Source organism: Ochotona princeps, chromosome 2, assembly GCF_030435755.1.
Source record: "Ochotona princeps isolate mOchPri1 chromosome 2, mOchPri1.hap1, whole genome shotgun sequence".
NCBI lineage: Eukaryota > Metazoa > Chordata > Mammalia > Lagomorpha > Ochotonidae > Ochotona > Ochotona princeps.
The window spans coordinates 77519257-77535771 of record NC_080833.1 but is presented as its reverse complement, the minus strand read 5'-3'; the positions used below and the strand labels follow the sequence as shown (position 1 = coordinate 77535771).

The 16515-nt window shown below is 38.6% G+C and overlaps 1 protein-coding gene across 6 annotated transcripts in view; it reads left to right on the top strand.

Annotated features, from left to right (window-relative positions):
- The window catches only part of HFM1 (helicase for meiosis 1), a 96113-nt gene that overhangs the window by 15390 nt on the left and 64208 nt on the right, over positions 1-16515 (top strand). For 5 of the 6 annotated variants that reach the window (XM_058660890.1, XM_058660891.1, XM_058660894.1 and 2 more), the window contains exons 6-13: positions 190-237; positions 4584-4654; positions 5483-5615; positions 6227-6378; positions 6933-7010; positions 7221-7379; positions 11885-12085; positions 12173-12261. In XM_058660890.1, coding sequence (XP_058516873.1) covers positions 190-237; positions 4584-4654; positions 5483-5615; positions 6227-6378; positions 6933-7010; positions 7221-7379; positions 11885-12085; positions 12173-12261 — 931 coding nt within the window. The remainder of the gene's footprint in view (positions 1-189; positions 238-4583; positions 4655-5482; positions 5616-6226; positions 6379-6932; positions 7011-7220; positions 7380-11884; positions 12086-12172; positions 12262-16515) is intronic. The other variant, XM_058660892.1, reaches the window with a different exon arrangement.

The following is a 16515-nucleotide window of genomic DNA, read 5'->3' as shown; positions in this document are numbered from 1 at the left end:
AAATGTAGTAAATTTGAGTAATTTATCTTTATGCAATTTCTGTATTTTTAATATGTTATTATTTGTTAATCTGTGTTCTACTTTTAAAAAAATTATGCTCTCAAAGGACTACATGAATTTTGTTGAAGCAGTTTTTGTGGAAAAGGGGAAAAATATCCCTATACTTACTTAGCTTTTTTTTTTTTTAAGGAAGAACAGAAGGTGGTTTAGGTTGCTTGAAGGCTGTCACAGAAATCCGTATCCTTTAAATTCTTTTGCAACAGCTGGTTTGTTTATGAAATAATATTTTTATGAAATAATAATTTTAAACATTTCGTTTCAGTATGCTTCTGTTTATTTTAGTTGATAAAATAATTTTGTGAATATCAGGGTCATGTAAGCAACAAATGTGTGTGAGGATAAGTGCTATGCTATTGTGACATGCAGAGTGGTGCTAGCTTGTGAAATCCTTGTTTAGAATAAATAAAGGAAGAAATTATACATGTATTATTGGCACAACTCAGAGCATATTTACTTATAAATTACTTGCAAAGTAATTGCTTCTGTTTTGGTAAGAACAACAATAAAGTGGGTAGGGGAAATGGATGGGAATGAATCATTTTGTGGATTCGGAATATTTTAACAAATGTTACATTTTGCAAGCAATAATTTAGAGTTTGTGTGTGTAATCCTAGGCATTTCTAGTGTAACTATTTTGTATATACATGTGTATTCAGGAGGTGACCTCCTTTCTGCTTCTGTGAAACAATGTGCATGCCCACACCATGGTACTTATAATCGTTCATCAAGATTGTAGAATTTTTTGAAGGTAAGGACCATGCCTTATTTGTCTTCCTGTGTTCAGATACATTGAAATGCAAATAAAGTAAGGCATGTAAAGTAAGAGTTTGTTCTGACAGAAAAATAGGCATGAATAGCGTTGAAATATATAAGTAAAGAACAAGCAATCCAGTTTGACTAAAATTAAGGATAAGATTAAAGGCATAATAGGAAATTATAGGATAAGTATTTTAATGACATGAAGAAAAAGGTCGGGATTTTTTTCAAATTTTATTCTCCCCTCAATTTGCCAAGTTATAATGGATAGATAAAAGGTGTGTATATTTAAAGTATACAATGTAATGTTTTATTATTTTTATGCATTGTGAAAAATATTTTCACAATCAGCTTAGTTAAAATACTCATCACCTTACTGTTACCCTTTTTCTATCATAAGACACTGCTGAAAGTCTCTCAGTATTGTTTTTATTTCTAATATGTTTTGTAAACAATGAGGGGAAGCTATGTAATTTATTGAGTAGATCAAGTTACCTTGTCAAAACTTTATGAATATGAAATTAGTGACTGAAAAGCAGAATGTACTCTAGATTTCACAAAGTTATGCTGTAGTTCACAAAGCAGAAAGTGATTTCCAGATATTCAGCAGTCGTACTGGAGAAACCTAGGTAATAATAGTTTTAACCCCGAGTACTTTGGGAATTGACAAAGAGAATTCCAAAGTATGACTGTAAAATAATTGCTTGACCATTTATGAAAACTCGCCTCCAGTGCAGGTAACTGATGAGTTAAAATGGGAGCAGGAGAAGGGTATACTACCAGAGTTATACAAGTTGAAGTTATAACTTTAGACATTGCCAGTCTTTCACCTTTTTGCTAAGCATGGTGTGTCAGTTCTACTACATTTCCCTCTTTGTGGTGAGCCTAAATAGAGTGACAATGTAAGAAATAGATTAGCAGCAAGTAATATGAGCAGGTTGTTTAATTATCTGTACAATAGGACATTCCACTTTTCCCTTGCTTAAAGCTTTTCCATAATATGACATTACCTTTTTTTAAAAAAAGGATATATTTTCTTTTTATTACAAAGTCAAATATACAGAGAGGAGGACACAGAGAGGATACAGGAGGATACAGAGAGGAAGATCTTCAGTCTGATGATTCACTCCCCAAGTGGCCACAATGGCTGGAACTGCGCCGATTCAAAACCAGGAACCAGGAGCTCTTCCGGTTCTCCCACACAGGTGCAGGGTCCCAAGGCTTTGAGCCATCCTTGACTGCTTTCCCAGGCCACAGGCAGAGAGCTAGATGGGAAACGAAGCTGCCAGGATTAGAACCAGCGCCCATATGGGATCCTGACATATGAAAGGTGTGGACTCTAGCCACTAGGCTACTGGGCCCGGCCCTATGACATTAGTTTTTTTTGTTTGTTTGTTTGCATTAGATTTTGATGAGTCTTAAAATTTTCCCGTTTTATTAGCACAATTGAAGTAGTTCTGTTGTTTAAGTGTCTGTTAGTTAAGTGTCTTTAAGTGTCTGTTGCTTTGCTGTGTCCATTGGTTTATTGCCCCAAATTTTGATTTACTGTCAAACTCACTTGAGCTTGCATACTTTGTTTCCAAGTGGAATATCAGCTACTAGTCATTGTAAGTTGTGAGTTTGTGAATTACTTAGGCACAATTTATTTTCAGAATCTTTCCAATATTTCAGTGTATTTGAATTCTCAGGACAATAGAGTTTTGTCAGCTAGATATTGCCACAGAGCACTTATTTTCAGCTCTGCAGTCCCTTTACCCATTTCAGTAATTACCATGACATTGCTCAGAGTTTTTTGAACAAAAAGAAAAATTTGATTTCAAGTGTTGATAGTGGTGATAAATGATGTTGGTGGTTGAGTTTTCTCATGAGCTGCAAACCCAGTTCTATATCTGTTCTGAATCAAAGATTCATCTTTTTGAATATAAATTGATGTAGAACTATCTAATGAGAGAAAAACCAGCATGATAACCCACTTGTGGGCTTGTTACAAATAAATATTTTATAAGAAGAGACCTATCTTGAAGGAAAAATGAGATTCTTTCAAAAGCTGATGAATTGACAAGCTCAAAATTATATTTTTGTTTTGGCACATATTCTAACAAACTGCACAAGGGAAAGTAAAAGAAATATATATAAATTAACTATTGATTTAATAAATAAGGGCATATATTAACTGAGTGTTTACTGTGTTTCAGGAACTGTTCTAAACATTTGAAATATGTCAGTTAAGAAAATGGACAGTGAATCCTTGACCTTAAAGAGTTAACATTCCTGTGATGAGAGTGGAGAAGAGGCTGAATCTGGACAATTGTTAACAGTTTATAAATAAGTCATAGTATTTTTAGAAGGTGATGAATACTATGAGAAAAATGTAGAGCAGGGTAAAAGAAAATTAAATTGGACTGCTGGGATTGAGGGATCAGTATGTGGAATTAAATAGGATAGTTAGGACAGGCCTTCTTGAGAAGGTGAGATTTAAGCCTTTGTTAAAAGGAGGAAAAAAAAAAAAAAAAGAAAAAGAAATATGGAGAGAAGAACAACCAGGCACTGAGAAAGCTTCACAGTGGAAATGTGGTTGATATTTTTCCAGAATAGCACAGTCCAGTGTAACCAGAAAAGTCAGCAGGAAGAGTAGTAGTACATGAAGTCAGGAAGGTAAGTGCAGGGATGGGGTGGGTGAATGGACAGTAGTGTGGAGATGAGATCAGGTCAGTCCTTGAAACTGTATACTTTGAGAAAGAAGGGAAATTTGAGCTGAGAATAGCAGTTCATCGGTAGTTGTATGTCTTAACTGTGTTTTTGTATTTTCAGATGTATTAGGTATTTTATATCTTCTACTAGATTACAAAAAAAAACCCTCAATTATAGGACTCATTGTCTTATTTGCAGCTTTCTCTAGGTTTCTGTGCATTCTGTATATAGAGTACCTTAGCAGATTATGCCTCAGAAGAAGCAAAAAATTTTCCTAAGATGACAGTACCCTTTGCCTTAGAAAGGATACAGTTTATTCTCATAGCTCTTAGTATTTTTGAGCTTTTCTTTTTACAGTGGAAAGATGATTTAAATTCTTTCTGTTGAAACAGTTTACTGATAATTGCTATTACATCTTCTACTTAATGCAGATAAATTATCAGAAACAGAGGAATTCAAATATTTATTACCAGAAATACTTGTCAATTAATAAAGCAAAGCTAACTACTAAGGAGAGATTACGGTCAAGTGGTCTAATGAAGATGAATAAGAGAAAAAGTAGAGGCTGGTTATGATGTGCTTATGTACATATACTTGCATCTTTGCCATTGTATTTGTAAATATCTATGTATTTTAAAAAATTACTTGAAAAGCACAGAGAGCTCCTGTCTTCCTCTGTTTTATTCTACAGTGCCCACAACAGCTGAGACTGAGCTAGGGACACAGTATCTGAGATTTCATCTGTAACCTCTCAGGCACATTCACAGGAAGCTGGGTCAGAAAGCAAGGTGCAGGTGAGGGTCTCACTCAGTCACTGACAGGAAATGTGGGTATCACAAGTGATGACTTAACTTCCTGTGTCCACATTATAATACTTACATAGTCATAGAGATGTTACAAATTCTCAGAACATGAAATGTGAGTACAGATTGGATTAATTTCCAATAATTCTTTTTCAGGATGCCAAAACAGCATGCTTATGATTCATCATTATGTTATTAGAATCAATTTAACTGAAGTTAAAAATTAGCCATTTTTAACTGTTGGTATATTTTATTCCTTAATATTATTCTAAGCGACAAAATATAGAAGCATTTTCAAAGAATTTCCATATTTCAACTATATACAGTCAAAAGCCTTTGATGATGTAAGTATTTTATCGAAACTATTTATTTAACATCCTTTTTTTTAATTTAGCATCCTTGTCTCACCTGATTGTTTCCTCTCAGAGGAGAGAGACTAGATTACATCTTTATATTCACAATGTTACACTCAGTGACTAGTACATTGTAATGGTTCAAAAAAAATGTTGATTGGATACATGCGATTTTCATAGGTGGATTGGTTTGTATTTTATTAGGTTTATAAGAACTTGGAAGCCAAAGGGATGGTTTTCTTCTGATTCTAGCATGCCACTCTGACAAATAAAACAGCATGATATGTTGACTGCTCAATACCATGTCAATTAATTCCATAACGATGTTAAGTGCTGCAGATGGTATATTAGTGCTTTTGTTTGACCGGGATGATACTCTGCTGTCTCTGCCCTCGGACCAGAGAGAGTCTACCCAATAAGTAGTTGGACTTGACTGGACTATAAGATGTTGGGCTCTATGCTTGGCATATACTTGCAAAGAGGGAATTTCAACTGAACTTGAACTGTGGTTATGCAACAAGGTGGAGGAACCCACCATGGGGAGAGGGTGGGGGGAGAATCCCAGATTCTATGTAATTACAACACAATGTAATCAATGAATAAATTTAATTTAAAAAAAACCAGCATGATAAAAATATTAATAGTGCTGTTATTTAAGAGTGGAGGATTTATAGGAAGGTTACCATTTTAGCTGTGTATAGACAGAAAAATTTAAGTTTTTATTCTGTGTGAACTTTCCTAAGCGTGTTATCTAGTAAACTTGAGGATGGGTGTCACAAATTCTGTAATTTATGTAATTGAAAAAATTGTATTTTGTAGCTCCTTTATACAGATAGGAACTTTGTGATCTGTGCTCCAACTGGTTCTGGGAAAACTGTAGTATTTGAACTTGCCATCACAAGATTGCTAATGGAAGTGCCATTGCCCTGGTCAAATATTAAAATTGTTTATAGTAAGTATATATTTTAAGAATAATGATTACTTATAATAAAAAACTACTGAAACAGAATTAAGACATAAATGGCTATAGGGATTGTTATTTTGTTCCCTTTATGTTTTTAATGATGACAAGTCACAGTTGATTTTCTTTTGTACATTCAATTCAAAACACTTTTTCCCAGTTATAAATAAGAAGTAATATACAAATGAAACAGTTGACCTTTCATATTTATTTTCAAAAGGAAGGCAGTATGTACATATTGAAAATTTTGTAATTACAGAAATTTTCGTAAGAATTTCTTTGTTAGATGTGTGTTTTTCTTTTAAATTTTCATTTAAGAATATATACAGTTAAAATATATTAAAAGACAGTCTTACAATGAAAAAATAATAATCTCCTGTTCTACGTCTGTCCACACTTAGTTTCGCTTTCCTGAGCAGGTTTTTCTGTTTCTAGTTAGTTTGGGTGATTAGCTTTCTAAATAATATGCCTATACTGACACTTTTGAATTTATCAGTATTAGATGATATCTAGATGTGTATTTAATCCCACTCTACTAAACAAAATTTGTGAAAATCATCTTAAAATTTCATTGACATTGCAAAATAATTATGTTGTTTTAGTGGCACCAATTAAAGCTCTGTGTAGTCAGCGTTTTAATGACTGGAAGGAAAAATTTGGACCAATAGGATTGAGTTGTAAGGAACTCACTGGAGATACAGTAATGGATGACTTGTTTGAGATTCAGCATGTTCATATTATTATGACAACTCCAGTAAGTGTTATTTATACTTTGTTATTTTTGGCTTATGTTTCTCTTCATCAAGAAAAAAGGTTAAAGAAAAATTAGAAGAAAGGAAAATTACATGTTGGCAATGTAAAACACATAAAAAATACTTGTATTCAGGATAGAAAAAAAAACTTCAAGTTAATAAGTAAAAGATGATTGACCAAATAGGACAAATAGACAAAGAACAGGTTATTTGTTATTGTGGATAATTTTTAATTATATATGTTGCTTATATTCCTTTACTCATTTATTATATATTATTGAAGGAGACTTTGGTTGAGCTTAGAAATATGTTATAAAAATGTACTTTAAATATTTTTGTGGTTAAGCTAAAAAAAGTTGAGGACCCCATTTTTTAAGACATCTGTAAAACTTTAAATATTTTTTAGTATTTTCAGGATACTTTTTAAGGCATTAACCAGACCATTTCTATCATTTGCAATATGAAAAATTTTATTGATGTCTAAAATGATATTTACTCTAACTCCTTACCACATTAACATACTTGTGTGTGTTTTGTTTGTTTGTTTTTCGTCTAGGAAAAATGGGATAGCATGACTAGGAAATGGAGAGATAACTGTTTGGTCCAGTTGGTTCGACTAGTTCTCATTGATGAGGTAGAGAACTCACATATCACTTTCAGAGACAAACTGATAGAAAGAAGCAAGACATTTTATAGTCAACTGCATGTTTGTTTTATTGGTTCAAATTGAACATGCTCATTTTCTCAAGGAAGAATATTAATATTGTGCATTTAGTTGGTTAAACAGATTTTTAGATTTTTAATTTTGTGGTGGTTAATGATTCTTTCATGATTCCTTGCTTAGGTACATATTATAAAAGATGAAAATCGTGGTCCAACCCTTGAAGTTGTAGTCAGCAGAATGAAAACTGTAAGGTCTTTATCTCAGACATCAGAAAACAGAAGCACCATTATTCCAATGAGATTCATAGCTGTGTCTGCCACAATTCCAAATGCTGAGGATGTAAGTTAAAATTTTAGTCTATCAAGTGTCTTATGATTTATGAAATAATTAGTCATTCTGTTCTTAGAGAAAAATGAAGGGCTAATAAAATTCACAGGAAAGAATGTTGTAGAAAGTTTGTCAGGTCTCTTAAGTATGACTGTATGGAGAACATAAAATTTTGCTAATCACAGGTTTGATAAAATATTTTTGTTAGAATTGTAATATTTATTAGCATCTTAAAGTTTAAGATGCCCCATATTAACTTGTCTAATAGTATGTTTTGGTAATTATAATCATGACTCTAGTTATTTGACAAAATAACAAAAATAACTGCTGAGTTGAGTAACAGTTCTCTACGCCTGACATTGTAAAAGGCACTAGTGATTAATGCAAAAGTTTAAAAGCCATTGAGTAGGATATGATTAATGGGTATATGATCATTGAAAAAATATTTATATGCATTATTACACTTGCCATAATGAATCAATAATTTAATTTTATTCAATTTTTAAATTCAATTTTAATTTTTGATGATGTTTACACAGTTGACCTGGGTGAGAAGGGTCGAGGACCAGGGAAGAGTGGGTGAGACCATTGTTTACAAATCCCTTTCTTCCTTCTGTATCTGGAGAAAGGGGAGCAATTAGGGGACAAGCTGCACCCATACTCCCAACAGCCTCAGTACCCAGGGATGAGGAATGGCCACCCACTGTCATCTCAGTGTGCCTGATGTAGTTTTAATAGTTTTGAAATGCTAGTGATCTTGCCAATCCAAGGAAGAGGAAATCCTTCCAAGGTCCATTTGCTGACACAGTTCACCCAGAGTCTCCATTCAGCCAGATATTTGCAGTCAACACTTGGCTGGAGTAGTTGATCAATTTGTTCTGCTCTCCGTCCTCTGTCATGGTACCAGGTGTCCTTTGCTGGCCCCAATGGACTACAATATCCCCCATTTGCTTCTGGGCATGCTGTTCCTGCTCTAAGCTACTGAGGAGGCCCATTGTGACACATGCACTCCACAGGCAGCTCACAGATCATGTAGTTCTTGCCATGGTTGGAGTTCTGAGTCCAGTGATTCAGTTGGGGGATCTCCAAAGAAACCTTGTCTGAGGTGATCCCAGACCTGTCTTGCACGTACTTGCCGGCATGGGGTCCAGCTCAGGTTGTCACTCACTTCAGCCTACGCACATACACACACACTGGTAGTTGCAATTGTTGGGTCAGTTCTGTCTCCAGCCCCATCTCTAACATAAGCCAGTAAATGATATGGTTCAGCCCAACCCTGATCACCAAACACTCTATACCCTCATACACATAAGTGGGAACTGCAGCCTAGTTGGAGCACCTCCTAATAACCCCAACTAGGCCTGCCCCCAGATCTGGTTCCTATGCTTGCCAGTAGGTGCAGCAGACTGGCCCAATCTGTCCCGCATCATGTTCAGCTCTTGTACACATCAGCTGGGCATTGAAGCCTAGCTAAACCAACTGACCCCACTATGCAGCACCAGAGGATGCAATCAGTTAGCCCAACCTGGCTCTCCCCCTAACCCAGTTCACATGCCAGCCAACAGGTGCTATAGCCCTGCCTGGCCTGGTTTGCCCCCAGTTCCAGTACTCATGCTCACCAGTAGGAGCAGTGACCATCAGGAGAGCACCCACAGCTCCCCTACCAAGCTCACTGCCACTCCTCCTCTGGTCTCATGTGCAGTGTTAGGTGCTGCTGCCCAGTGTGGCATGGACCACCTACCTTGGCATTTGCTGGTGGGTGCTGTTGCATGGCCCAGTTTGGTCTGCCCCCACCTCATGCTGGTTAGTGCCGCCACCCAGCCCAGCCCAGCCAGTCCCAGTCCCAACCCTAATGCAGACTGGCTGGTGTTGTGGCCTGTTCCTGCCTGTCTTGCACCTGTCGTGGTTCTCAGATTTGCCAGTTGCGGTTATGAACTGCCCAGCTTGGCATATCCCTAGACCTGACCCACACGTAAGCTGGTGGGTACTGTAATCTGGTCTGGTCTAGGCTGCTTTCAGCCTTGGTTCTTGCATTCACCTGCAGTCCTGCATTCACTGCGTCCTGATGAAGGAGCTCCCAGTGGCAAATCCCAAGCACACCAGTGGGTCCTTGACCCAGAATGACCCAGTCTACTTCCTGTTCTGGCAGGAACAATGACCCTGCCCTTCCAGCCCACATCCATTCTGGTTCTTACTGTTGGGTGCTACAGCCCAGCCATACCTGGTCCACGCCAAGACATAGCTCTTCTGTGAATCAATGGGTACCGAGACCTAGCCCAGCCTGTCCTACACCCACCGTGGCTCTCATGAGCACCGGCGGGTGCTGGAGTCTAGTCCAGTCTGGCACTCAATAAACCTAGTACACACATATGCCAAGGGACACTACAGTCATGTCCAGCCCAGTTCGCCATCCCCATTCCAGCTCTCGCGCTCACCAGAGGGAACCATAACCCAGCCAAGGTGTCCCCTTAGCTCCCCAACCAGACCTGTTCCCAGCCACAGATTGTGCACATGCCAGTGGTTGCTCTGACCTAGCTCTGCATAGCTCATCCCTTGGCCATCTTGGCTTTAGCCATCAGTTGCTGCAGGCTGGCCTGGCCCAGCCCACCCCCTGTCCCAGCTTTTGTTGATGGGTGCTGCAAACTAGCTCTGACCAGTCTGCTTGCAGTCCTGGCTCATGCAGACCAATAGGTGTGATAGCCCAGTCCAGGGTGACCTGCACTCCCCAGCCATGGTCATGCCTAGCTCAGCCCATCACTACCCTTAACTTTTAAGCAAGCCAGCAGAAATTACAGTCCCATAGGGATGGGCCCACATATCCCCCACAGAATCTGCCCCCAGACCTAGTCGTCTCCTGTACTGGTTAATGTTATGCGCCCCCCGCCCAACATTACCTGTCCTCTGTTCTAACTTTCACTGGCGGGTACTGTGGTCTACCCCCACCAAGGAGGTCCCCAGCTCTAGCTTTAATGTGCACTGGTAAGTGGTGGTGGTGGTGATCCATGCTAACTAGCTCAGCTGAGGTCTCCCACGTGGATTGGTGCATAGATCTGATCCATAAAGGTCCTTCAACATCCCTTCTCCAAACTGCTCAGTGTCAGCACCCCTGCTTACCTGCAAATATAGTGGCCTTGTTGACGTAAGTCCCCCAGAAGTCATTGCTCACCTACAACTTATTCCCCCAGTGGTCTTCCCTCCCACACATCTTCTTACCCCTTCCCTGGTCATTCCAAGGACCAAACACATGGGGAAATTCCCAGGCTCGCTCCACCTGCCTGGATGTGAGCCCCCAGGTCTCCGCACACCCCTACCGGCACCATCCCCTAGACCCTCCACAAACCCGCACCCGCAAATCCCTACAAGTATGCCACCAGGCCATGCACAAGGCCATTTGCATCAATTTTTAGGCCAACTTTTTGAAAAATAGTGAATTTTTCTATTTTTGCTTTATTACTCCTGTTTAGTTCTCAGCCTACTATTACACGATGGTCCTTCCACTATTTTTTTTAAAGATTTATTTATGTAATTAAGAGGCAGCAAGAGGAGAGAGAAAGTGACAAGAGACCTGGATCGAGTGTTCATGTGCTGGTTCACTCTCCAAATGGTGGTAATAGCTATAGCTATAGCAGGTTGAAGTCCAGGGGTTGGAGTTCCACAGGTCTTTCCTGTGGGTGGCAGAGGCCCATGCAGTTGGACCATTTTCTGCTTTCCCAGGCGCATTAATAGGGAATTGGATCAGAAGCGGAGCAAGCAGAACTTCCAGGGTTATGGCATGCTGACATTGCAAGCAGTGGCTTAATTCACTGTTCCACAACACCAGCCCCTCAAGCTGTAAATCCTTGTATGACTTTTATCCCTACCCAGGATTATCTTGAGAGCATCTTAGATTTCCTTTATGCACAAGAAAATCTCATAGATTTATCTCTCCCTGTGAAATCAGTGGTCAGTTTCCATAGCAGGAGAGCAAGCCTAACTACTAACCAGACTTGTTGAAGATAAGGATTGTGTACCACAACTTCAATAACTAGCAAATGGCTCCAGCACTGAGTCTGGAATGTGCTTTTGACTCTGTCATCACTCAGGTGTTTATTTGCTCTTTGGTTGAAAATGGTCAACCTTTGTCAAACTAATGTACCCATTTATTTTGCTACTTGTTAAGCTATTATAACAGCAAAAAAGTACTGCTGTTACCAGATAATAGTGTGGAAAATACCAAAGAAGTTAAAATGCTAGTGAGAAATTACATTATTATAACAAATTCAGTTTTAGTTTTACTTTGGACTTTTTATGAAAGAAAATAAAATAAAATAACTCTAGTTAATTAGAAATGGATATAATTTTGAAATCTGCTATTAGTAAGATTTAACAGAGTATCAGTTAGGGGAGTAGCAATGGAATATGCAATGTTGACCAAGACTACTTTATTTAACTTGACTTTAAGGTGCTCTATAATTATGTCATCTTCAATCATAGAACCTTACTAGGAAAAACAATGCGCTTATTTCTATTTTTTAAAGATTGCAGAATGGCTTTCAGATGATGAAAGACCTGCTGTTTGTCTGAAAATGGATGAGAGCCATAGACCTGTGAAACTTCAGAAAGTGGTCCTTGGATTTCCTTACAATAGTAACCAAACTGAATTTAAGTTTGACTTATACCTCAACTACAAAATTGCCAGTGTCATACAAACATATTCTGATCAGAAACCCTCACTTGTGGTATGAATTATTGGTTGTTTATTCTTAAGTATAATGTTTATTATATTTTAAATATGATTAATTCAGAAATTGCCGATTCCTTTTCAGTTTTGTGCAACAAGGAAAGGTGTGCAACAGGCTGCTTCTGTTCTTGTGAAAGATGCTAAATTTGTTTTGACTGCGGAACAGAAACAGAGGTACATTGTTCAGTTTTCTTCTGAAAATAGAATGACTTTTAGGACTTAACTGAATGAGATGAGAATACTGGGGTAGTCCTTTAACTTTGAGCAAATGACTCAAGATTGATAAGGCCTTTGTTTACATCTTTAACGTAAGTATAATAGTACTTTTGAGGATTAAGTGAAATAATGAATCTTGTTGCAGATAATGTGATTTTTATTTCACAATCAAATTTTTTGAAAAATACAGATTATCCATGTTGCTTTCATTTTTTACCCACTTTGAATCTAGCTACCATCTGCTGTAATCTTTCACTAAAACTGATCATTCATACATCTTTCTTGAGCCTCTAACACATTTGACCATATCTCCCTTATTTAAACTCTTCAGACTCCGTGCCTCGACAGTCTACCGATTTTCTTCTTCTTTTCCACATCATTCATTTAAAGTCCCACTCTTACATTTTCTACCTGCCTGCATGATTTTCCAGCTTTATGTCTCCAGCCCAGATTTCCCCTCTGAGCTCTAGACTTGTAGTCCCTCTGTCTAACTGGCATCCAGTTGCGTATCTTACTGTGTGTGTATTAAGCTTATTAGGTCCAAAATAGGCATACTGTCTTTCAAATCATGTCCTTCTCCAGTGTTCCATATTTTATTTATAGCATCCTCTTATTTTCTCTTGGTAGAAATCTATGGTTGATATGTCCCTCACCTTCCTCACCACTAGGTAATTGATTACCAAGTCCTATTTATTTCTTTAATTTATATCTTTCTGTGTGTGCATTATATGTTTTATTTCTCATGATACATTTCCATAGGCCCAGGGATTTCCCCTTCCACCCTCCCTACTACCCCCCCAACTGTTTTCTCCATTATTATTACAGTAGTGTAGTTCTTCTGCAACACTCACAAGTCCAACATTCTGCTACCTAAGTGTATTATGGCATTGTAGGTATAGACAAAGGTAGAAAATCCAGTACCCTATTTCAAGATATATTTACCAGTTTTATTGGGAGTCCTTTTATTCAGGAGTAGAGATGTATACTGCAATGATCCTCACTTCTTGGTACGATAGTCTCCATTTCATTGTTCATCTATGAGAATGTATGTGTGTATATATATATATATATATATATATATATATATATATATGTTTACCATATATTAACATTTATTTTGCTATTTTATAAAATAATAATTTTTGTTTTTGATGATTTTTGCACAGTTTATTAGGGTGTAAAAGGTCAAAGGTTATAGGAAGGTGGATGAGATCATTATTTCCACATTTTCTTTATTTCCTTCCTGTATCTGAGGAAAGGGGAGAAGGCACACCCAGCCTCAAACCAACTCTGTGTCTTGGAATAGAGGAAAGCCACTCAGTGCCATCCCAGGGACCCCGATATGGGGCATGCTTTGAGGGTCCTACACAAGAGATTTTGATAGTTCAACAGTTCTGAATTAGTGCCCATCTTGCCACTCAAAGCATGGTGAAATCTCCAGAATCTACTGACTGACATAATCCACCTTAGAGTCTTCGTTTGCCCAGATATTCACTGCCAACACTTGGCTGAGGTAGTTGATCCATTTGTTCTGTCCTCTGTTATGGTACCAGGTATCCTATGCAGGCTCCAAAGTACTACCATAGTCTTCTTGTGCAGCTGGATATGCTGTCCACTACTCCATCTAAGCCACTGAGAAGGCTCAGCTTTGACACTTGCACTCCATGGTCAGACCATAGAACCTGCAATTCTCTCCATGGTTGGAGTTCTGAGTCAAGTGATTCAGTTGGGGGATCCCCAAAGAAACATTATCTGAGGTGATCCCATACCTGATTCTTTTATTATTATTATTTTATTTTGATAATCTTTACATAGTTGATTAGGGCACAAAGGGTCAAGGGCTGCAGAAAAATGGGTAAGACCATTGTGTGTATTTGCCAATACAGGGTCCGGCACAGTCCATCGCCCCAGTTAGCTTATGCACATGCTGGTTGTTGCAATTGCTAGGTCATTTCTGTCTCAAGCCCTGTTTTCTACACAAACCAATAGGTGTTGGAGCCCAGACCACTTCTGCCCACTGAACACTCAGCCATGACGCAAACTAGTGGGAGCTGCAGCCTAGTAGGAGCAACCCACAATAACCATACCAGGCCCTCCCCTGGTCCTGATTCCTATGCTTGCCAGTATGTACAGTAGACTGGTCCAGTATGTCCCATATCCCATTCAGCTCTCATACATGTCCATGGGCATTGAAGCCTAGTTCAACCCCACCAACCCCACTATCAGTCCACACTGGTGCCAGCAGGTGACACTCTGTCTAGTCATACCTGCTTGAGTCCTGGTTCTCATGCTCACCAGTGGGAGTGGCAACCCAGAGGGAGGTGCCCACTGTTTCCCTTCTAGGCTCACTGCCATTCCTGGCTTTGCAGTCTCCAGGTAGTTCTGCAGTTTAAGTTGACAGAATTTGCCCCCAGTGCCAGCCTCTGCCAGCTGATGCTGTGGCAAAGAACAACCAACACACACCCACTCTGGCTTACACACGCACTAGTAGGAACAGTCAGCCCAGCCTGGCTTTCCCCCAGTCCAGCTCACATGCAGGCAAACAAGTGTTATACCTGCCCGGCCTGGTCTGCCCCCATCCAGCTCTCATGCTCACCAATAGGAGTAGTGATCCAGCAAGGGATCCCCTCACAGACCCACTACCAGGTTCACCCCATCCCCTTTGCATCTCATGTGTGCTAGTTGGGTGCTGCTATCTAGTCTGGCTTGTCCTGCCTCACCTTGGCATTTTCCAGTGAGTGCTGTAGCCTGGTCTAGCCCTGCCCATTCCCACTTACAGCTCATGCTGGTAGGTGCTACAGCTTAACTCAGCCCAGCTGGCCCCCAGTTCCAGCCCTAATGTGAGCTAGCTGATACTGTGGCCCAACCCAACCGGACCCACACTCCATTCTGGTGCTCGGATTCACCAGTATTTTGCTATTTTTACTTCTTAATTTATCTCAGGTATGTCCTTTTCTGTCCATCATCACTTCTGCATCCCTAATTCAAGTCACAGTTAATATCTTGCACGTAGCGTATCTTTTTATCTGTTGACCACTTACACAATGTGTTCCTAATTTGTTCTCCACACAGCAGAGTGTGATTGGTTGAAATTGCAAATCAAAATGTCAGTTTTCTACCTAGTTTTAATAGTTTCTTATTGTTTTAGGCTAAAATCCTAAGTCATCAGCATGGCCCTGCATATTGGGTTGCCTACCTAATTTACCAGACACCCACAACCATGCCCCCTTTTACTCACTATTGTTTTGTGACTCTGTTGAATAAGTACCTTGTATGGAGCTGTCCTACTCATGTTTTGTTTTCCTGGGATGATTTTTATCTAATTCCTATTCATCTTTCAAGCCTTACTTTCCATATCATTTTTTCATAATTCTGATTTTCCTCTTATTTACTGGTATTGAATTTATTATAGTTACAGTAAACATCCTATTTGGTTTTTTAAAATGAAAATATGCTCAACTTTATAGAAATATTTTAAAGTCATAAACTCATTAAAACTATAATAGTATGTAATTCTTAGTAATCTGAGAATGATTTGAAACAATGATTGACAAAATGTTGTATTTGAAGCAAAACTGAGACATCCAGGCATTTGTTTCTCTTGCATTTACTTCTTGTTTTTGTTTGTTTGTTTGTTTGTTTTTGCAGATTTTATCTTTTATTAAACAGAAAAATACAGTATTTGCCTTTCAATGTCTGTCCTGTTTTCTTCAATATGTTATCTTCCGATTCCAACCATTTTGATGCAACTAATAAAATTTCACTTTTTATATAGCTGAATCATAATCAATTTTGATATGCATTTTAATCATTAGATTATACATTTTTTTAAGAAAGGGGAATCTTGTGTTCATCTTATTTACCACTCAATATTAGCAATTACAGTAGAGTGTTACCTCTGTTTAGCACTTAATGAATATTAACTCATTATTTATGACAACTTTTGGGAATCTGTGAGTATATTTAGTGTAGACTTCAAATTAAACTTGTTTTGAATAATAACCTGTGGATATGAGCACGGACTTGTAGGCAAGCGAGTGTCAGGATGTGTCTCAGCTTACTTAGTCTATGAAAGGGGCAGAGGGAACAAGGTTTCGGTGCATGTCTGGAGACTCGAGATCACCTCCTTTGGTTTTGGCGAAAGCTTGAGACCCTTCTCCTATTTCAACAGCACCTTGAGACCCCTGCTGACCCACGCAGTTTGCAAGAGCC